The sequence below is a fragment of the Capra hircus genome (genome assembly GCF_001704415.2).
Source record: "Capra hircus breed San Clemente chromosome X unlocalized genomic scaffold, ASM170441v1, whole genome shotgun sequence".
NCBI classification, from domain to species: domain Eukaryota; kingdom Metazoa; phylum Chordata; class Mammalia; order Artiodactyla; family Bovidae; genus Capra; species Capra hircus.
In genome coordinates this window covers 63931733-63955836 of record NW_017189516.1, presented here as the reverse complement: position 1 = coordinate 63955836, position 24104 = coordinate 63931733, and the positions used below count along the sequence as shown (strand labels likewise).

The 24104-nt window shown below is 42.1% G+C and overlaps 1 protein-coding gene and 1 long non-coding RNA gene across 2 annotated transcripts; both read left to right on the top strand.

Annotated features, from left to right (window-relative positions):
* The first annotated feature begins 829 nt into the window (after nucleotides 1–829).
* On the top strand, nucleotides 830–10274 carry LOC102187389. The gene is made up of 3 exons (XR_311282.2): nucleotides 830–987; nucleotides 8612–8648; nucleotides 10069–10274. It is a non-coding gene; the product is annotated as an uncharacterized LOC102187389 (long non-coding RNA).
* A 5580-nt stretch (nucleotides 10275–15854) lies between these two features.
* On the top strand, nucleotides 15855–23715 carry LOC102189472 (allergen Bos d 2-like). Its single transcript, XM_018043718.1, has 6 exons — nucleotides 15855–15935; nucleotides 17917–18056; nucleotides 18249–18319; nucleotides 19629–19736; nucleotides 21761–21862; nucleotides 23645–23715. The coding sequence occupies exons 1-6, from the start codon at nucleotides 15855–15857 to the stop codon at nucleotides 23713–23715; spliced, it is 573 nt and encodes a 190-aa protein (XP_017899207.1).
* The last annotated feature ends 389 nt before the right edge of the window (nucleotides 23716–24104 follow it).

Sequence of the window (24104 nt, the reverse complement as noted above, 5' to 3'; positions counted from 1 at the left end):
TAAAGAAATTCTTTAAATCTTGAAAGTTCTTCATGTATGTATTTAAGGGGTAGAAACTAATCAATTAAAACCTCACAGAAAAGTATGAAAACAGGTAAAATGACAAAAAGTTTCAAACTAATTTTTGCATAATTTGAAAGCAAAAGGAACACTGTTTCAGAGTTCTAGCTCTATAGTATAAATTATGGGAAATAATTCTCAAATCCAATACTTCACAGTGTAATCACTTAATATTATCATAATAAGGGATCAAATGTCTAAATATTTGATTTTCACAGGAAAAATGTACAACAGAGTTTTCTAATCTTCACCTGAAGCGCCGTTTATAATTTCCACTGTAGGCATGTAGCCACAGACACTAAGAATCATTTCAAGTACATATGTCCAACATTTTCTAATATCTTCACTTCTACCCCCTTTATCACCTCTTATACTAGTAAATGACTTTGATTTTTCTATAACTTTTAATATGATTTATTAAAATTTATAGAATTAATTTTTAATCACCACTGTACTTGCAAATTCAGCCACCAGTTTCCTGAAGATTGAACAGTCAGCTCTTGTGAGCTGGTATGAGACAGCTGAGTCCCACCACCCACGATAGTTGCTGCAATAAACGACATTGCTATCGTTCACAGACCGTTCAGTCTAGAAGACCAGAAGTCCTTGGTGTCTTAAGAAGAGGGGTGTGTGGAAAAAGCTTTCCTAGTTCACTAGCTGTCTTAACTCATTCTAGCAACACAGCCTCTAGAAATGTCAGTGAGACAGAGTTTACCATAAGAGGGATGACTGAAGACAGTGTGTGAAGAACAAGACATGTCCAGTTGAAAAGGAAAAAAGTTAATTGTACTGAGGTTTCAATTTTTTTTTTTTTGTCACAGACATGTGTAAAAATTTTTCTGAACTGATTCGTGTATCAGCAACACGTTGGTACTCTATGCTGAAAACTTTGATAGAGTGAAGACCACAAAAGTGACTCGTGCCTCGGTATGTATGTAGCATATTCTATGCAACCTAGTCATGTTCATATTATCAGTATTTTTATATTAAGAACAGAGGTGCATACACAGCTTATATTATATTAAGTACGCTACAGCAGACATGTGTTCAAGCGAGAGAATTCAGACTTTATATCACATGAGTCAGGGCGGCGGAAATGTTGTCTAATAGGAAACTGAACCAATGTATCCACGGGGGATTCTATAAGATGGCATTTTAAAACATCAGATACACTTATCATGAAGATGCAATGAAATATTCCAAGATGGTCCATAGGATTCTTGCCAAATATCACATATTGGGGTTGCCAAATTCTGACACCAAAGTGAACCAAGGTTTAAATTTGAGTTTAACAGATTCACAGGCCCCATCCTTGACTGCATTCATCCACACCACATATACTCTATTTTTTTGTCAAAATCACTTAAAGGATGCCTGACACCTGAACCCAATGCTCTGAAAATAAGCACTGGTTCCTACTGAATATTCAGAGTCATGTGTTCAGGTATATTAATCATTATGCATCTGGCCAACCCCACAGGGGTCACTGACAGGTAGCTTTAACCTTTCTGATATTATATCCACATTGGTGGATGGTGGGGATTGTGTCTGCTCTCTGAGAATGAAAAAGTGTGTATTTTCCCCTCAGTAGCATGTGTAATGGGATTAATGTGCCTGGTGAAAAGTCCCAGTCATTTTCCCCCAGTCATTTGAATATTGTTTTCCAGTTGCTAAGTCCTGCCTGATTCATTGCGACTCCATGGACTCCAGCACACCAGGCTCCTCTGTCCTTCACTGTCTCCCGGAGTTTGCTCAAAATATGTCCATTGCCTCGGTGATGCTATCTAACCATCTCATGTGTCTGGGCTTCATGAAACCACAGGAAGAATTACAGTGGTAAAGAATCTGCTTGCAATGCAGGAGACCCCAGGTTGATTCCTGAGTTGGGAAGATCCACTGGAGAAAGGATAGCCTACCCACTCTAATATTCTTGGCCTTCCCTGGTGGCTGATAGTAAAGAATCCTCCTGCAGTGCAGGAGACCAGGTTCTATCCCAGAGTTGGGAAGATTCCCTTGAGAAGAAAATGGCAAACCACTCCAGTATTCTGGCCTGGAGAATTCCATGGACAGAAGAGCCTGGCCGGCTACAGGCCATGTGGTCACAAAGAGTCAGAAACAAATGAGAAACTTTCACTTACTAATTAGACAAGTTGCAAAGAAAGAGTTAAGAGTTGGGAGGATTTCTGAGTCTCAGGGCCCACCAGGACCTTCTCAGGGCCCACCAGGACCTTCTCAGGGCCCACCAGGACCTTCTCAGGAGCTTCTCTGACATACCATTAGTGCATACATCTGACTCAGAGATGCTTAAGCTCGCAGGTGAATGGTCTGTGGTTCTCTCAGTAGTTGTAACAAGTAGAACGTGAGAAAATGTTAGCTGTGTGGACTGTACCCCCATGGACCCCCATCTGAAGACTTGTGTGCACCTCAGGCACCACTGTACTGAATGACCTGGTGAGCAGCGTTTACGTGATGGTGGAGGGCAGTGGTGTTGGTGAGGCTTACTGGACACTACAGGTAGGAGCCACGTGACACTCTACAACCTATGAAAGAATCTAATGCACACACCTTCCGCCCTGTTTGCTATGAAATCCAGCCGAAGGAGTCAGTTTCACTGCAGAAGAAATTCAGGAGTATGAAGAACCAAACAACGAAAGAGGGATTCCTGAAAAAATGCCACCAAAACGGGTAACACCCCAGAGGACAACAGGTATCAGAAATGAAAATGCATCACAAGGACACTCGATTCAAATTTCCTATTCGCACAGCCATCTTTTACCAAGGCTGCTATAAAACAATCCTCTGAGATAGAGGCATGTCAGTGGTCATTTTTTTCCCCTTATCCATTCTCTTTCACAGACAACTGTCCTAAACAAGAACTGAGAACCTCCGCTGGGTGAGTAGAATAGTGATACATACAATACTGAGTTTTCTTTGTCAGTGAAGACATTTCTTCTGTTGCGTACTGCTTGAAGAATGCGATAGATACACAATGAACTATTACTCAGCTAAGAAAAAGAATAAGTAACTCCATGTGCAGCAACACGGTTGGACCTACAGATGATCATACCAAGTGAAGGAAGTCAGAAAGAGAATAGCAAATATCATGACATCACTTACAGGGGGAACGTAAAGTGCAATGCAAATAAACTACTTATAAAATTGAAACAGACTCACAGACACAGGAAACAAATTTGTCATTACTAAAGAGAAAATTTGGGGGGAGGGGTAAATTAGCAGTTTGAGATTAACAGATATACACTACTATATGTAAAATAAATAACAGGACCTACTATATAGGAACTACTATATAACACAGAAATCTACTTGTCTTGTAATAACCTATAAACAACAAGATTCTAAAAAGGTATATATTTAGCTACACAGATGTATAACTGAGGGCTTCCCTGGTGGCTCAATGGTAAAGAATCTGCTTTCCAATGCAGGAGATGTGAGTTTGATCTCTGGGTCATAAAGATAGCCTGATGGAAGAAACGGCAACCCACTCCAATATTTTTCCATGGGAAATCCCACAGACAGAGTAGTCCAGCAGTCTACATTCCACAGGGACACAAGAGACAGATGTGACTTAGTGACCGAACAAGAAGAAATGCACAAATGAATTACATTGCCTGCAATATGTACATTTCAATATAAATTAATTTTTTAAAAAGACTGAGATAACAAAACATGCACCTTGCCACGTGACAAAGTCTCGGGCTTCCTTAAGTCTTTGGATTTAAATGTCCAATCACTCACATTGGTCTACAGTCCACAGTGGGATGCTCTGAGGTCAAAGGAGAAGACCTGGGAAGAAGAGCTGGCAAATAGGATGATCCCTGGGGAATCCCACTGTGAATGAAGGACTTTGCAGCCACAACACCTTCATGATGATAAATAAGATTACAGATGATATAAGTGGCACAAGTTACCTGTTATATCTTCTCCTACATCCTGGACACATGCACACGTAACTTAGTGTCTCTCAACATAACACAACTGATGCACAACTGCTCACTGCTAGTTTCACCAGATGGTGATTCTATACAAACCCACAGGGGCATTCACACAGAGGGACTTCTGTGAAATGGGTCTTGTAGGGAAAGTTATCCACAGCTCCCATCAGTAACCTCTTCTATTTTTCCTTTCATGCTCTGGCCAATATCATATTAATCCTAATCAGCTCAACAATGTTTTACTTTTTCTCTTGTTTAAAGAAAAAAGAAAAAAAGAATATGAGCAACATAGAAGCACTAATGTGTCCCAATCATCCATATGAATATAACAGATGCTTTCCTTGAAATCATCATTTCTTATCTCCCAGGATATCATGACCCTCAACCCATGGCTTTCCAACAATGAATCTCCTCTGCTCTTGCTGATGTTACTGAATTCTTGAATTATTCAGTGAACTGATTGACGTACATATGTGTCAGTAAGGAAATGTGCCATATTTGAAAATGCACAAAACTTGTAAATCCAATCAGGCAGAAAATCAAGTATACAATGAAGGAGGAAATAACTCTGTTTAGGACACACGGTGTGAATCCTGCAAGTGTTACAGTGAAAGAGAGAATAAGCCACATTTGGTAGTTTATTATAAAGTGATGTAAGGTTCCCACCAGATGTCATGTGAGAGATGGGACTAGTCAGTCAAACAACTTCAAAATAGAATATGTTCTGTCCTGACTGGCACCTGAAAACAAGTCAATTATGCAGTTAAGCAGTGTTCATCTGCTGCGGGGTGAAGTGAAGTGAAGTGAAAGTTGCTCGGTCGTGTCCAATTTTTGTGACCCTCATGAACCATACAGTCCGTGGAATTCTCTAGGCCAGAGTACTGGAATGGGTAGCCGTTCCCTTCTCCAGGGGATCGAGCCCAGGTCTCCTGCATTGCAGGCAGACACTTCACCAGCAGAACCATGAGGGAAGCTGCTAGTGCTAAAGATTTAGCAGAATACAGTGTTACACGGCCTTGCAAGGTGGTACAGTGGTAAGGAACCTGCCTGGCAATGTAGGAGACGTAAAAAATGCAGTTTTGACCCCTAGGTCCGGAAAATCCCCTGGAGGAGGAAATGGCAACCCACTCCAGTATTCCTGCCTGAGAATATCATGGAAAGAGGAGCCCAGTGGGCTCCAGTGCATGAGGTCGCAAAGAGTCAGATGCCATTTACTGATTGACCATGGATATATGTACAACAAAAAGTGAACAGTATTTACTCAAAAAAGAGCACTGATGGTAGTTAGAAAGAACAGGGTCTGTCGTGTCCAACTTGGGGCGGCTACGTCCAGCTCCACCCCCAGAAGCAGTGGCCTCGCTGCTGACGCAGGTCCTGAGTAACCTGCAGTTCTGCATAAATATGCCTCATCAGGGATGTTTTCAAAATAATATTCATTGAGTGGTGCCAACTGAAGGGGGAAAAAAAGGAATATTGTGGGTAACCAAAATGATCGTGTGGCTGACCAGCCAAGAGACTGTGAAAAAATGTCTCGGGGAGATGGGGAAGATGAGGTAGGCCTAGACCACTCTGGAGACATTTGGTAGGTTTCTGGGGATGTGGAAGGCTGTGTCCACCTGAAAAGCTAATGGAGGGGCAGGAAGGACAGACTAGAGCCCTGGTCACCCAGGGCTTACTGTAAGCTACAGGCACTTTGAATGCATGTTACACCCATACGAAGCTCTCCAAGGATAAGATGTTAGTGCCTGATCACTTGAACTGTTCAAAGAACATGGAACATTAGTGGTTGACTCTTGGCCAATGCCGCCTGCATGGATCACTGCCTCGTGTCGTAAACAATATAACCAGTATCATTTCGTATTGACCATCTAATGATGTCCTGTGTGCAGTCGTCCCTGGTGTTGCTGGAAGAGGGTGTTTGCTATGACCAGTGCATTCTCTTTGCTAAATTCTGTTAGCCTTAGCCCTCCTTCATTTTGTACTCTAAAGTCAAACTTGCCTGTTACTCCTGGGATCTCTTGACTGCCTACTTTAGCATTCCAGTCGCCTATAAGGAAAAGGACATCTTTTTTGATGTTAGTTCTAGACGGTCTTCTAGGTCATTATAAAAGTGTTCGACTTCAGTTTCTTCAGCATTAGCATTTAGGGAGGAGACTTGGATTACTGTGATATTGAATGGTTTGCCTTGGAAATGAACAGAGATCATTCTGTCATTTTTGAGACTGCATCCACGTACTGCATTTCAGACTCCTTTGTTGACTATGAGGGCTATTCCACATCGTCTAAAGGATTCTTGCCCACAGTAGTAGATATAAGGGTCATCTGAATTAAATTCGCCCAGTCCGGTCACTCTTGTTGACTCATCTCTAGATGTCTGTTTCTTATTTGTTGACCTTCATTTTCTCTAGGTTGTCGATGTTCAGTCTTGCCATATTCTGTCTGACCACTTCTCATTTACCTTGACTCACGGATCTAACATTCCATGTTCCTATGCAACATTATTCCTCAGAACATCAGCCTTCCATCACCAGACACACCCACAACTGACCGTTGTCTTCGCTTTGGCTCCGCCTGTTCCTTCTTTCTGGAAATGTTTCTCCACTCGTCTCCAGCAGCATATAGGGCACCTACTGGCCCGGGAAGTTCAGTGATCGTTGTCACATCTTTTTGCCTTTTCCATACTGTTCATGAGGTTCCCAAGGCAAGAATACTGAAGTGGTTTGCCATTTGCCATTCCCTTCTCCAGACGTGTGTGGCAAATGGCTATGCATAACTTAGTGATGGTATGAGCAATTTCGTGTAGGGCCACCCAAGAAAGACGTGTCATCCTGGAGAGTGCTGTCAGAATGTGATCACTGGGGGAGGCAGTGGCAAACCACTCTAGGGTTCTTACACTGAGAACTGCATGAACTGTATAAAAAGGCAAAAAGTTATGACATTGAAAGATGAGCTCCACCCCCACCACGTCAGAAGGTATCCATTATTGCTACTGGGAAGAGTGGAGGACCCCTACTAATAATCCCAGAAAGAATGAAGGTATGCTCACTTATTCCAAATGAAAGGCAATGCCAAACATTGCCAAAGAATGCTCAAACTACCGCACAACTGCATTCATCTCACATGCTAGTAAAGTAATGCTCAAAATCCTCCAAACCAGGCTTCAGTGATACGTGAACCGTGAACTTCCAGATGTTCAAGCTGGTTTCAGAAAAGGCAGAGGAAGCAGAGATCAAATTGCCAACATTCACTGGACCATCGAAAAAGCAAGAGAGTTTCAGAAAAACATCTATTTCTGCTTGATTGACTATGCCAAAGGCTTTGACTGTGTGGATCACAATAAACTGTGGAAAATTCTAATAGAAATGGGAATACCAGACCACCAGACCTGGCTCTTGAGAAACCTGTATGCAGGTCAGGAAGCAAAAGTTAGAACTGGACATGGAACAATAGACTGGTTTCAAATAGGGAAAGGAGTAGGTCAAGGCTGTATATTGTCACCCTGCTTATTTAACTTATATGCAGAGTACATCATAAGAAACGCTGGGCTGGAAGAAGCACAAGCTGGAATTAAGATTGCCTGGAGAAATATCAATAACCTCAGATATGCAGATGACACCACCCTTATGGCAGAAAGTGAAGAGGAACTAAAGAGACTCTTGATGAAAGTGAAAGAGGAGAGTGAAAAAGTTGGCTTAAAGCTCAACATTCAGAAAACGAAGATCATGGCATCTGGTCCCATCATTTCATGGGAAATAGATGGGGAAACAGTAGAAACAGTGTCAGACTTTATTTTTGGGGGGGCTCCAAAATCACTGCAGATGTTGACGGCAGCCATGAAATTAAAAAAACACTTACTCCTTGGAAGGAAAGTTATGACCAACCTAGATAGCATATTGAAAAGCAGAGATATTACCTTGCCAACAATGGTATGTCTAGTTAAGGCTATGGTTTTTCTAGTGGTCATGTATGGATATGAGAGTTGGACTGTGAAGAAAGCTGAGTGCTGAAGAATTGATGCTTTTGAACTGTGGTGTTGGAGAAGACTCTTGAGAGTCCCTTGGACTGCAAGGAGATCCAACCAGTCCATTCTAAAGGAGCTCAGCCCTGGGATTTCTTTGGAAGGAATGATGCTAAACCTGAAACTCCAGTACTTTGGCCACCTCATGTGAAGAGTAGATTCATTGGAAAAGACTCTGATTCTGGCAGGGATTGGGGGCAGGAGGAGAAGGGGACGACAGAGGATGAGATGGCTGGATGCCATCACCGACTATAACCTATAAAAGATTCTAACGCACACCCCTTCTGCCCTGTTTACTATGAAATCCAGTGAAAGGAGACAGCTTCACTCAAGAAGAACTTCAGAAGTATCAGGAACTGAACAGTGAAAGGGGGACTCCAAATGAAAATATAGAATATGCCATTGAAATAGGTAAAGCCCCAGAGGACAGCAGGTACCCAAAATGGAAACACATCTCTAGGACATTCAAGTCAAATTTCCTATTGACAGAGACATGTTTTATAAAAGCTGTTCTGAAATAATCCTTTGAAATAGAGGCATGTCAATGGTAACTTTTCCCCTTATTCATTCTCTTTCATAGACAATTGTCCTCCATAAGAAAAGAGAACATCAGTTGGGTGAGTAGACACGTGACACCAACAACACTGAGCTTTTACTCACTAGGTTCACACTTTTTTTTTCGGTGGGGGGTGGGATTGTACTGCTTTAAGAATGGTATACATATACAGTGGAATATTACCTGGCCATGAAGAAGAATGACATAATGCCATTTGCAGCAACATGGATGGATCTAGAAATTATCTTACTACGTGAAGGAAGTCAGAAAAAGAAAGGCAAATATCATATGCTATCACTTCCATGTGGAATCTAGAATATAATGCAAACAACCATACATAAAACAGAAGCAGACTCTCAAACACAGGCAAAATTAATAGTTACCAAGGGGAAGTAGCAAGGGATAAATTGGGAGTTTGAGATGAACAGATAGACACTAAAATATATTTTAAAAATGACAAAGACCTACTGGAAAGCAGAAAGAACTATACTCAATGTCTTGAAATGAGTCATAAGAACAAGAATGTACAACGGTATACGTTTACCTACATTTACGCATTTACTGAGGGCTTTCCAGGTGCTCAGAGGTCAAGAATCTTCCTTCCAATGCAGGAGACACAGGAGATGTGAGTTCTATCCCTGAGAGGGGACAATCCCATGGAGCAGGAAATGGTAAACCACACCAGTATTCTTGCCCGGGAAATCAAAAGACAGAGGAGTCTGGCAAGCTGCAGTCGATAGGACACAAACAGTGGGACACAATTTAGTGACTAAATAACAACAACAAAGGTATAAATAAATCACGTTGCTGTACGGAACAAAGTAACACAGTGTTGCAAACCAAGGACTTTCCAATTAAAATTAACTTACAAAAAAAGAATTGGATAACAAAGAAGTCCACCTTGCCAGGTGGCAACAACTCCGGGCTTCCTTAGTATTTGGATTAAATATCTGAACACTGACACCAGTCTAGACTCCATGGTGAGATGCTCTGAGGACAGAGGAGGAGGCGGTGTGAAGTCCCGAGCTGTGAGATGTGATGACCCCCCCGGTGAATCCCACTGGGAATGAAGGACCTTGCAGTCACAACACACCCGTGATGGTAAAGGAGACTGCAGACGATGTAAGCCACACAGGTGACACAGGATATCGTCTCCTACATCTCAGGCCTCTGAATATGTAACCTAGCGACTCTCAGCAGACGAGCTGATGCAGGACTGCTCACTGCTAATTTCACCAGGTGGTAATGCTATGCAAGCCCACAGGGACACACACAGAGGGACTTCTGTGGAAAGGGTCTTGTAGGATAATCCCACACGGCCACACTCACAGAAGGACTTCTGTGAAAGGTGCAGGGAAAATTCTCCCCTGGGTCCACCATCCACTGCTTCTCTCTTCTCTTTCATGCTATCACCAACATCATGTTCATTCTAATCATCTCAACAATGTTTTACATTTGTTTTGTTTTGTTTTGTTTTTCAGTTTAAAGAAATAAACGAAATAAGCATATGAGCAGCACCGAGCCCTAATGTGTCCCAATCATCCAGATGAAGATAATGGACATTTTCCTTGACATCATCGTTTCTTCTCTCCCAGGAAATCAAGAATCTGAACCCACAGCTTTCCAACTATGAGTGTCCTCTGCTCTTGCTAATGTTACTGGATTCTTAAACTGATCAATAAATCGATTAAAGCACATATGTGTAGTGAACGAAGGTGCTATTTTTCCAAATGCAAAAAACATGTAATTTCGACTATGCAGCAAATCGAGTGTTCAAGGAAAGGGGAAATAACTCTGTTTAGGACGCATGCAGTGAATCATGCAAGTGTCTTTGCGAGAAGACTGAATATACCACGGATGGTAGTTGTATATGGCAGTATAAGATTCCAACCAGATGTCACATGAGAGACGGGATTGGTTAGTCAAGACAACTGCAAACAGAATCTGCGTTGTTCAGTGTGGCCCCTGAGAACAGCACAGCTCTGGGGTTAAGCAGCATTCACCCGCTGTGGGGCTGCAGGGGTGGGAAGGATTTTGCTTGCAGTCTTACACGGGCTACCAGGGGCTGCAGTGGTAAAGAAAATATACCTACAAATGCAAGAGCTGCAGGAGACACAGGTTAATCCCGAGGTCAAGAAGGGCCCTGGAGGAGGAAATGGCAGTGTTCTTGCCTGGAGTAATCCCATGGACAGAGGAGCCTGGTGGGCTACCGTTCATGGGGTCGGGATCGCAAGATCAGACACGATTTATCCACCAAGCACACACACACACACATACAACAAAAGTGAACAGTGTTTACTACAGAAAGAGCACTGACGGTGTTTACAAAGCATGGGGTCTGTGGTGTCCGACTAAGGGGGCTGTTCTCCAGCTCAAACCCCAGAAGCAGAAGCCTTGCTGCAGGTGCAGAGTTACCTAAAGCTCTGCATAAAAGATCCTCATCAGACATTTTTCAAAGCAGTAGCTATCGATTGGTGCCAACTGATTTTAAAAAAGGAACATCTTTGGCATCACATAGGTCATGCCACTCGAACAGACAAGAGACCAGGAAAAATGTGTGAGGGGGATGGGAAAGGTTAGGCAGTCCTAGACCACTCTGGAGCCCTCTGGTAGGCTCCTGAGGACATGGAAGGCTGGGTGCAGCTGAAAGGCTGAGAAGTGACAGGGAAGACAAAACAGGGCATTGGGCACATTCCCTGCCAGGGCTCATTGCAAGCTGCACGCACCTTGAATGCACGTTACAACCACACACGGCTGTCCAAGGTCAAGATATTGGTGTCCTTTGACTCAAGCTGTTGACAGAATACAGAAAAATGTTGGTTGACGTCTATGCTATACTCCCTTCATGGATGACTGCCTTGTGTGCTAAAGGGGCTTGCATGCCTCAGGGAAGCTATGAGCCACTTCGTGTAGGGCCACCAAGGACAAACGTGTCACTGTGAAGAGTTCTGACAGGACATGATACACTGTAGGAGGAGAGTGTCAAACCACTCCACTATTCTTGCTGTGAGATCCCCATGAGCTGCGTCAAATGGCAAAGAGATATGACACTGAACGTGAGTCCCCCAGGTTGGAAGGTGTCCAGTGTTGCTACTGGGAAGGTGTGGAGGACAACTGCTAATAGCCCCAGAAAGAAGGAAGCTATGCTCACTTAGGTCTCACCCGAGCAAGCCAGCCTAAAACAAGAAGCAAAACTAAGAAACAGGAAAAAAGTAACTGAGAAGAGGGATTTCGCTAGGGGCCCAGTGGTTCAGAATCCACCTGCCAATGCAGGGGACACAGACTGAATTCCTCATCTGGGAAGATTCCACATGCTGTACGACAACCAAGCCCATGCACTCCATCAGCTGTGCTTGAGGTAAAGAGCCCGAAATAGAGAAAACCTTCACCACGAGTCACACCACTACAAGAGCTGAAAACTTCTAAGAGAAAAATTTGCAGTTTGAATAATGAAAGCAACATTACGAACCAGGCAGGAAATACGAACCATTAAAAAATTTTGGTTAAAAAATTTTTTTAATTTTTATTTTCACTTTATTTTGCTTTACAATACTGTATCGGTTTTGCCATACATTGAAATGTTGAAAGAGACATGTGTACCCCAATGTTCATCGCAGCACTGTTTATAATAGCCAGGACATGGAAACAACCTAGATGTCCATCAGCAGATGAGTGGATAAGAAAGCTGTGGTACATAAACACAATGGAGTATTACTCAGCCATTAAAAAGAATACATTTGAATCAGTTCTAATGAGGTGGATGAAACTGGAGCCTATTATACAGAGTGGTTAAAAAATTATTTTCAAGGATCTTTATCCAGTTGACTATATATCAAATCCTGGGGAATAGGGATATATGACAAGTGGACCACGTTTAACCATTGTGGATGTACAAACACTTAGAAGTTTGCAGGCGGTTAAGGAGTAGTAAGGAAGAGTGAAAAAAGAATGAGACGGCTGATTGACATAAGAAACAAGAGAACTAACACATCTGTCTCCTCACATAGCTACCCCATGTACGTGTGTGTGTGTTTGTGTGTATATGAGATAAAAACACATAAATTTCTGCTCTAAGTGATTGACATGTATGTGTAAAGCACTATTCAGTTCAGTTCCATAGTCAAAATGTTCATTACACCTTTCTATAAGCCATAGGAGGTCTTCAGGTAATTACCACTGAACAGAAAAATGCATACAAAAAGAAAAAAAAAACATTAGAACTTCAGTCAATTAAAGCCTTATGTTTTAATGTGATATCAGCATATGTTGAGGACTCTGTGGCCAGCATTTACCCAGTGATTCTTTATTTTGGCTCCAAAATGTAACAAAACTAATGTCTTGCTATTTTAGACATCCTTTGTGAAAATCAACAGAAATATATAATATTCTAATGATCCATAAATGGATGAGAAATTCTATTTTCACAAGCTTCTGAACCATGAACACTTTGTTTAGGACACAAACTTGTTGAAGGCTAGTCATATGATCTTCATGTCCCAACTATCTTTAACCTTGCCAAAAATAAAGGCACCAAGAATGGGGAAACACAAACCAACACACACACAAATCTGCTCTTGTGGAAGGGACAGGAATATACAAATAGATTTTGGATATGCTTACAAATTGTGGTGTTGGAGAAGACTCTTGAGAGTCCCTTGGACTGCAAGGAGATCCAACCAGTCCATCCTAATGGAGATCAGTTCTGGGTGTTCATTGGAAGGACTGATGCTGAAGCTGAAACTCCAATACTTTGGCCACCTCATGCGAAAAGCTGACTCATTTAAAAAGACCCTGATGCTGGGAAAGATTGATGGCGGGCTGATAAGGGGATGACAGAGGATGAGATGGCTGGATGGCATCACCAACTCAATGGACCTGGAGTTTGGGTGGACTCCAGGAGTTGGTGATGGACAGGGAGACCTGGCGTGCTGCGGTTCATGCGGTCACAAAGAGTTGGACATGACTGAGCGACTGAACTGAACTGAATACCTACAAAAGATATTCAGTAGAAAATAATAATCATATAGAGAAGACTCTGGAGAAATTGTGAATTCATATGCCAAATAGAAAAAAAAAAAAGAAAAACAAGCTTCAACCCCCTCATTGCTCCTTGTTTTACAACTGACACAGAGAGACTCGTAAGACCAAAAGCAAGAAAGACTCTAGAGGTAAAACACAGGCAGATATTCTGTGACCAACATTAGGTGGTTACTGATTAGAATATATGCCAACCAGGATCCCACACTGGGAACAGTACGCTAGTAACTAAGCCTCAGTCAAAATATTTACATCCCTGAGAGACACCCTTAAGAAAGCACAAGAGAAGCCAGCAAGTGGGGAAAAATATTGGCACATCTATATCTGAAAAGGGACTCAATCCAGACTATATTAAAAACCTAAAAATTAAAAAAAAACAACATAATTCACTCAGGAATGAACAGATGATTTGCAGAGATACTTAACAGAGAAAATAGACACACGACAATCCCACCACTTATTCATTCAGGAAATGAAAGTTACTACTGTAACTGGATACAGTCACACCCTTATTATAATCTCTGAAATGAAAACAACTGACCATATTGAGTCCTGGCAAGGATGGAGCAATGGAAAGTCTCATCTCCTGTTGGCAGAAGTTGAAAATCAGAAGGCATTGAGATCAAGCAGTTCCACACCCAAGTCTCTACCCGCAAGACAACACGGTCAGTTCCTTACAAAGACTTGTCTATGAACACGTATCCATCAACACTGGAATGGATAAAAATGGGACATATCCTGACAATAGTTTGCAGGGGCAATGGTAATGGAGTCTATAAAAATATATAGATGTTTATTCAAATAAATATGCTGAGGGAAAGAAGTCGGAAACATGCACTCAGGAGGAGTGGAATAAGGCACACAGTACTATGTATAAAATGAATAATGGACAAAGATTGAAAAATAAAGATTGCACAACAAAGGAGGGGAAAGCCAATATTTTTATAACTTCAAAAGGAGGAATAAAATTATGAGTACCTATACGGTATACCTGTAACAACAACAAAAAAAAACATTGTACATCAACTATGCTACAATTTCAACATAAAAAAAACAGAGACCCCTCAGAGGAATTCCCTGAAAACTGATTCCTGGTAGAGATACCACATATTTATTTTCTTAAACAGGACAGTACCATCTTTAGTTTTAGAAAATAAACTTAAAGAGACCTCTTCCGTGTGAAAGGAATAACACAGTTCAGTTCAGTTCAGTCGCTCAGTCGTGTCCGACTCTTTGCAACCCCATGAATCGCAGCACGCCAGGCCTCCCTGTCCATCACCAACTCCCAGAGTTCACTCAGATTCATGTCCATTGAGTCGGTGATGCCATCCAGCCATCTCATCCTCTGTCGTCCCCTTCTCCTCCTGCCCTCAATCCCTCCCAGCATCAGGGTCTTTTCCAGTGAGTCAACTCTTCTCATGAGGTGGCCAAAGTACTGGAGTGTCAGCTTCAGCATCATTCCTTCCAAAGAAATCCCAGGGTTGATCTCCTTCAGAATGGACTGGTTGGATCTCCTTGCAGTCCAAGGGACTCTCAAGAGTCTTCTCCAACACCACAGTTCAAAAGCATCAATTCTTCGGTGCTCAGCCTTCTTCACAGTCCAACTCTCACATCCATACATGACTACTGGAAAAACCATAGCCTTGACTAGACGGACCTTATCGGCAAAGTAATGTCTCTGCTTTTCAATATGCTATCTAGGTTGGTCACCACTTTTCCTCCAAGGAGTAAGCGTCTTTTAATTTCATGGCTGCAGTCACAATCTGCAGTAATTTTGGAGCCCCCAAAAATAAAGTCTGACACTATTTCCACTGTTTTCCCATCTATTTCCCATGAAGTGATGGGACCAGATGCCATGATCTTCATTTTCTGAATGTTGAGCTTTAAGTTAATTTTCACTCTCCTCTTTCACTTTCATCACGAGGCTCTTTAGTTCCTCTTCACTTTCTGCCATAAGGGTGGTGTCATCTGCATATCTGAGGTTATCAATATTTCTCCCGGCAATCTAGACAGGAAGCATATATAAGAAGCACAGAATGTCAAAAAGCTCAGCTGCCAACCAGGATGTCAGAAGACAATGTCTACGTATCCAAGGTATTGAGATCAACCACTGTTTGATCAATATGTATTCCGCCAAGAGACGTATCCTATAAAAAGTGAAACCAATTCACAACCTCTCCAACAACTGGGGCGCCCTCAGCTTGTCTAGAAGGATGACAGGAGTCCAAAGATGAAGGTTGTGTTCCTGACTCTCCTCCTTGGTCTGGTTTGTGGGGCCCCGGAAACTGCAACTGAGATAGACCCCTCAAAGGTACCCAGAATGAGCTGATCTGCTAGAAGGTCTTGCTTGCATTATTGTGCGTGTGTGTGTGATGTGTGTGTGTCAGATGTTGTGTGTGCGTATAACAGAGATATTCTTGTTTTATGATTTTATTTTATTTTTCATATAAATTTATTTATTTTAATTGGAGGTTAATTACTTTACAATATTGTATTGCTTTTGCCATACTTGTATGACCAGATTGTACACATTATGGTTCACGTATCTACATGAACGCAATACAATGCTCTGTCTATCGGCTCTTGGTATTTTTCTTCTTGTCTATAGGTAAAACAAAACAAAACAACAACAAAAAGAGCCTAACATGCTAACCTTCAGAAAGTTATGAACTGTCATGGTCTTTACTGGAATTGTTTTAGTGATTACAAAAAACTCTGAATTCTGTGCGAAACCTATGAATTCTATGCTTTCTGTTCCAACAGAAGTCATGATGTCATGTCGTGTGATTCAGCAAGGTAGGAAGTAGAACTCTTCTTTACTTCAGTTAGTTCAGTCACTCAGTGGTGTCTGACTCTTTGCAATCCCATGGACTGCAGCACAGCCAGCTTCCCTGTCCATCACCAACTCCCAGAGTTTGCTCAAACTCATGCCCATCGAGTCGGTGATGCCATCCAACCATCTCATCGTCTGTCATCCCCTTCTCCTCCCACCTTCAATCTTGCCCAGCATCAGGGTGTTTTCCAGTGAGTCAGTTCTCCACATCATGTGGTGAGAGCATTGGAGTTTCAGCTTTAGCATCAGTCCTTCCAATGAATATTCAGGACTGATCTCCTTTAGGAAGGACTGGTTGGATCTCCTTGCAGTCCAAGGGACTCTCAAGAGTCTTCTCCAACACCACAGTTCAAAAGCATTAATTCTTTGGCACTCGGCATTCTTTATAGCCCAACTCTCACATCCATACATACTACTGGAAAAACAATAGCTATGACTAGGTGGACCTTTGTTGGCAAAGTAATATCTCTGATTTTTAATATGCTATCTAGGTTGGTCATAACTTTTCTTCAAAGGAGTAAGCGTCTTTTAATTTCATGGCTGCAGTCAACATCTGCAGTGATTTTGGAGTCCAAAAAAATAAAGTCTGACACTGTTTCCACTGTTTCTCCATCTATTTCCCATGAAGTGATGGGACCGGATGCCATTATCTTAGTTTTCTGAATGTTGAGCTCTAAGCCAACTGTTTCACTCTCCTCTTTCACTTTCATCAAGAGGCTCCTTAGTGCTTCTTCACTTTCTGCCATAAGGGTGGTGTCATCTGCATATCTGAGGTTATTGATATTTCTCCCAGCAATCTTGATTCCAGCTTGTGCTTCTTCCAGCCCAGCATTTTTCATGATGTACTCTGCATATAAGTTAAATAAGGAGGGTGACAATATACAACCTTGATGTACTCCTTTTCCTATTTGGAACCAGTCTGTTGTTCCATGTCCAGTTCTAACTGTTGCTTCCTGACCTGCATATAGGTTTCTCAAGAGGCAGGTTAGGTGTCTGGTATTCCCATCTCTTTCAGAATTTTCCACAGTTTCTTGTGATCCACAAAGTCAAAGGCTTTGGCATAGTCAATAAAGCAGAAATAGATGTTTCTCTGGAACTCTCTTGCTTTTTCGATGATCCAGCAGATGTTGGTAATTTGATCTCTTGTTCCTCTGCCTTTTCTAAAACTAGCTTGAACATCTGAAATTCCATGGTTCTTGTATTGCTGAATCCTGACTTGGAGAATTTTAAGCATTACTTTACTAGCGTGTGAGATGAGTTCAATTGTGGAGTAGTTAGAGCATTCTTTGGCACTGCCTTTCTTTGGGATTGGAATGAAAACTGACCTTTTCCAATCTTGTGCTTAATAAGATTCAGTGTACTTCTCATCTGTGGTAAATGCAGAACCAAGACAGTGCTGTGTATTGGTGGTGGACCAGAAAAGAGATTGACTGATGTTAACAGACACCTTCCTTGTTAGGTTACAGGAGAGTGGCACACCATTTACGCAGCTGCAGATAACAAGGAGAAGATTGTGAAAGGGGGCCTGCTGAGGTGTTACTATCATCAGATTGAATGTATCAACGACTGCAAATACCCCTCCCTTACATTTTACGCCAAGTAAGCACAATCTGACCCAGCTGAAAACAAGCAGTCTGTTGACTTCTGACATGGGGTCCCATCTCCAATGTACAGTGAGAGGTGTGAGTCATGGCTGTGAAGTTGGGTGTGTGAACTCTATTCACGGAAGGGTGTCCTCAAGCCCTGGGAAATGAACAGTCAGAAGGAATGTCTTGTCTGTTTGGTTTTCAGGGATGACGGGAGATGCCAGTTATTCACAGAAGTGCGAAAGAGACAAGAAGGAGATGTTTACGTCATAGAGTGTGAGTGTTTGAGCTTTTCAGAAGAGATGTCTTCCAGAAAACCATGGAACATGTTTAGATGGATAGTCTCTGTTTCATCCAAGACAACTAGATGTCTGGATGGGTGAACTATTTCCTGTACTCATTACCAATGCAACCTTGGAAAAGCCATTTAGCTTTTCAGCAATCAATTCTGTCCCACAACACCAGGATGAGGTGCAAGGTTGGAATGTGGCCACTGATGGTCTCTGAGAAAAAGCTCCAGAACACTGACTCCTCATGTTCCTCGGGCATGGAGAAGTGTGATAACCTACTTAGGACTGTAACAACTCTCTCAAAATTTTTTTGTCTCATTTGACCTACACGATCAAATTTGCAAAAACTAAAGAAATTCTTTAAATATTAAAGGTCCTTCATTAGCAAGTTTAGTAAGTAGAACATGATTAACTTAAAGCCCCAAAATTACAACAGCTAAAATAAGAGCCCAAAAGTTTAAACTAATTTTACAGAATTGAAAGGGACTTTATATCATAGGCTTCTATCTCTATAGCTTAAAATAAGGAGAAATAATTCTAAATATAAATATCAATCTATAATTTGAAAGCCGTATTAACAGAGATTCTATCTCTGTAGTTGAAAATAACAGAAAATAATTCTCAAATATTAATATCAATATTGTAATATATTAAGTGATCAAGTGTCCATATATTTCACTTTCATGGAAAAAATGTAGAACGGGGGATTCTAATCTCTGTCTGGTGAATGTTTTCTAATTTCAACTGTGGACACACAGCCACAGGATCTAATCTGAAATCACTGCAGAGTGTATATGTCCCATAGTTTGCAATAGACTCATTTGTACCTCTTTTTTTAAGCTCTTGTACTAGGAAATAACTCTGGATTGGGCATTAACTTTCATTTTACTATGATTCATTCAAATTATTAGAATTCCTTTCTAACCATGACTGCACCTCCATATTGGATCACAAAACTCTTGAAAATTTAACAGTTAGAGCTTGTGAGCTGGTATGAGATGGCTGAGGTTCAACACTTACTACAGCTGCAATGAGAAATGTTGCCTCGTCCACAGACTGCTGAGTCTAGAAGGCTGGAAGTCTTTTATCTTCAGAAGAAAGGGGTGTGGAGAAAGTTTTCCTAGTTCACCAGCTGTCTGAACTGGTTTCAGCAACACACCACTAGAGATGTCAGTGAGACAAGGTTCACCATCCGAGAGACGACTGATGATAGCATGTGAAGAAGAAGACGCGGTCAAATGAAAAGAAAAGAAGTTGATCATATTGAGGCTTGATTTCTTCTTTTTCTGTTACAGTCATGGGTACAAATGTTTTGCAATTGATTTATGTATCGGACAACATGGTGGTAACTTATTTTGAAAACGACGATGGAGAGAAGATCACAAAAATAACTGAAGGTGTTGGTACGTACTGTAGTTTATCCAATACAAAGTAGATGTGTTCCTATGATCAGCATTTTTATACTAATGTGAGAAGTACACATATACTTTATATTATGGCTTTGCTGCTGTTCAGACAGGAAAGAACTCACCTGCAATGTAGGGCACTTGGATTCTCTCCCTGGGTCAGGAAATCCCTGGGGGAGAGCATATGAACCCACTCCAGTATTCTTGGCTGGAGAACCCCATGGACAGAGGAGCCTGGCAGGCAAGAGCTCATGGGATCACAGATAGGACTGAGTAACTAACCATAGCACACCATATGAAGAAGCCCGGAACAGACGTGTGTTTACACAGAGAATTCAGACTTCATGTGACATGAGTCAGGGATATAGAAAGTTTGTCTATGAGAAAAATGAGGACATGTATCTACTGGGAATTCTATCAGATGGCATTTTTAAACATGAGATACACTTGTCCCAGATTCCAAATGAAATACTCCAGGAAGCTCCATGAGTTTCTCACCAAGTATCGCACAACAGAGTTGCCAGGTCCTGATGCCAAAGAGAACCAAGGTTTACATCTGAGTTTAGCTGGCTCACAGGTCACGGCCATGGCTGCATTCATCTCTACAACAAACTCTTTCTTCTTTGTCACAATGTTTAAAATACTGCCCGAACTTGAACGCAAAGCTCTGCAAATACCTCTCGATGACACTGAATCCCGCAGAGGAAGTGTGGACAGGCGTGTCAATCATTCTGCCATCCGCGCAGTCCCCTGGGTTCTCTGACATCCCGTTATCCTTTCTGCCATTATATGGGCATCGGAGGTGCATGGCTGTTCTGTGCCGTATTTGAGGATGACAAAGCCTGAACGAATCCCTGAGTGGGCCATGTGATGTTTTTACCAAATGTGGGTTCTTGCTGCCCGCCTTTCAAAAGCCAACTAAGAGCCCAGCTTCTAGGAAGGAATGCCTGCTTTCGTTCATATGCTGAAAACAAAGTGGGAGGGTCGACTTCTGTCCAAAGGCTGACTGCCCCACCCCACAACTGGCAACCAGTGGGGCAGGAGCTCTTGTAGACAGATGGAGGGGGCTTCTTGCAGAAACAGCAGTCAGCTCTGACAGTCATTTTGAAATTGGCCATGAGCGGGTGACCAGCATTATCTTGATGTATTCGGTACAGTTAATCTTCAGTTCCAGGGTCGCTATGTTCCCATCTCCTGGACGTCAGTTCTCTAAATCGTGGCAGCTTCTGTCGTGGCTGCAGTCTGGTTATCAGGTAGTAAACTTGTCCACTGGGTGGGGGTTTTAGTGTCTGTAAGACAGCTCGCAGGATACGACCCAGAATAATATCTACTGCCCTTGTAGAGGAACCACAGGTCCTTGTCTTTGCTTCATGACTACATTATTATTATTTCATCTCCTTTGTCTGTTTTCCTTTGCTATCTACATTCTCAATTCTCTGATAAAATGTATTCTTTGACTAAAATCTTTCACAGACAAAACGCAGGCAGAAAATTTCAGGGGTGGGGCAAGGAACATAAGGTCCTGCACCGTCTCAATGGGGGGTCAGTGTGCTTTTGATAATTCCAAATCATTCCCCTCTCCATTCGTTGCATGAGGGTTCATGAAAACCCCAGGGATGGAATTCTAGAATGCACACAAAGTGAACAGGAAGAGTTAGAGTTGAGAGGAATTCTGAGTCTCAGACTCGCCGTAAACTTCTTCAGTGTACCACAAAGTATTGCATTTCACTGTGAGCTTAAGCTCACAGGTGAATTATCTGTAGCTCACTCAGTACTTGTGAGAATGGGAACGTGATAACGTGTTAACCATGTGGACTCCACCCCATGGAAAAGCCGGAAGACCTGTGAGCACACTCAGGCACGTCTGTGGAACACTACCTGGAGAGCAGAGTTTAGGTGATTGGGAGAGCGATGGTGCTGCTGAGTCTTACTGGACACCACAGGTAGGAGCCAGGTGACTCTCTATAACGATAAAGCATTCTCACGCACACCTCTTCTGCCCTGTTTGCCAGGAAATCCAGGCAGAGGAGACAGCTTCACTCAAGAAGAACTTCAGAAGTATCCGGAGCTGAACAGTAAAAGGGGGATTCCAAATGAAAATATAGAAAATGTCATCAAAACAGGTAAAGCCCCAGAGGACAGCAGGTATCTGAAATGAAAACACATCCCTAGGACATTCCTATCAAATTTCCCTTTTGCAGAGACATCTGTTATAAAAGCTGCTTTGAAATAATCCTTGGAAACAGAGGCATGTCAGTGGCCATCTTTCCCCTTATTCATTCTATTTCACAGACAACTGTCCTCCACAAGAACAGAGAACATCAGTTGGGTGAGTAGACAGGTGACAGATAGCAACACTGAGTTTGTTTTCTGTAGGTTAACATTTTTGGGGGGAAGGGGGGGCGGGAGGGTATTTTTAACTGCTTCAAGAATGGGATACATACGCAATGTCATATTACCCAGTCATGAAAAAGAATGAAATAATGTCATTTGCAGCAATGTGGAAGGACCTAGAGATGGTCTTACTGGGAGAAGTTAAGTCAGAAAGAGAAACACAAATATATGCAATCACTTCTATGCGGAGTCTAAAGCATGATGCAAACGAACCATTCATAAAACAGAATCAGACTCTCAAACATAGAGAAAGTTAATGGTTACCAAAGGGGAAGCAGACAAAGGGTAAATTAGGAGTTTCAGATGAGCAGATATCCAGTAAAATATATAAAATAAACTAAAAAGATCTACTGGGTAGCACAATGAACTATAGTCAATGTCTTGTAGTAACATAAAAGAAGAAGAATCGATAAAAAGGTATACATTTACCTACACACACACACACACACACACACACACACACACACATATATATATATTCATGAGGGTTTCCAAGGTGACTCAGAGGTCGAGAAACTGCCTGCCAATGCAGGAAACACAGGAGAGGCTGGTTCTATCCCTGGCTCAGGAAGACCACTTGGAGTAGGAAATGGAAACCCCATCCAATATTCTTGCCTGGAAAATCCAATGAACAGAGGAGTCTGGCAAGATATAGTCCATAGGACACAAAGTTTGGGACACACCTTAGTGACTCGGAAACAACAAATGTTTAGATGAATTACTTTCCTCTATACATGACACTAATACAACAAAAAGCATCTGTCTACAATGCGGGAGACCCGGGTTCGATCCCTGGGTCAGGAAGATCCGCTGGAGAAGGAAATGGCAATCCACTCCAGTACTGTTGCCTGGAGAATCCCATGGACAGAGGAGCCTGGTGGGCTACAGTCCATGGGGCCGCAAAGAGTCAGACACGACTGAGCCACGTTCCTGTTCCTATAATACAGCATTGTGCATCAACTACACATCAATGAAAATCAATTTTCAAGAAGAATGGGATGACAGAACATTTCACATTGCCGCTGGCCAAAAGCTCAGACTTCCTTAAGTATTTGGATTAGATATCTAAAGACTGACATGGTCTAGACTCCACAGAAAGATGCTTTGAGTACAATGGGAGCGGTGTGATGCCCTGAGCTGTGAGTTACGGTGATTGCTGGGGAATCCCACTGGGAATGACGGACTTTGTAGCCGCTACACATCCCTGATGAAATATGAGCCTACAGAAGTCACTTGGTTTACAATCTCCTACATTTAACAGCTCTGAATACGTAATGTAGTACCTCTCAACATAAGACTTGATACCAGACTGCTCACAACTAATTTCACCAGGTGGTAATTCTGTGCAACCACACAGGGGCAAACACACACAGATGAACTTCTGCAGAATGAATCTAGTAGGAAAGTTTCCACACTGTTTCCATCAAAAACGGTTTTTCTTTTATAATTCCCCCTCTGGGCAATATCATATTAACCCTAGAAAGCTCAACAACCTTTTCCTCTCCTTTCAGGCTCAAAGAAAAAAATGAAGGGAGAACACGAGCAGCATCGAAGCAGGAATGTGTCCCAATCATACGTATGAAGATAATGGACCTTTTCCTTGAAATCATCATTCCTTCTCTCCCAGGAAATCATGACCCAGAACCCACGGGTTTCCAACTAGGAATGTCCTCTCTTCTTCCGGATGTTACTGGATTCCTAATCTGATCAATAAATTCATTACTGCATATATGTGTAGTGAACAAACTTCCATTGGCAAATGCACACAGCATGCAAATTCAACTATGAAGAAAATCATCCTTTGTACAACAAAGGAGAAGGTAACTCTGTTTAGGACACGTGGTGCGAGTCCTGCAAGTGTGTTTCCGAGGAGAGAAAAACCCACAGATGGCAGTTGTATATGGTGACATAAGGTTCCTATCAGATGTCACGGGAGAGATGGAATTGCTTAGTCAGACAACTTCAAAAAGA

Excerpts from the sequence above, each read along its gene's own strand:
- LOC102189472 (XM_018043718.1), top strand. The coding sequence starts at position 15,855 with ATGAAGGTTGTGTTCCTGACTCTCCTCCTTGGTCTGGTTTGTGGGGCC. Across the intron at positions 15,936-17,916 it reads CTGAGATAGACCCCTCAAAG|GTTACAGGAGAGTGGCACAC; the intron begins GTACCCAGAATG and ends CTTCCTTGTTAG. Across the intron at positions 18,320-19,628 it reads AGATGTTTACGTCATAGAGT|TCATGGGTACAAATGTTTTG; the intron begins GTGAGTGTTTGA and ends TTTCTGTTACAG.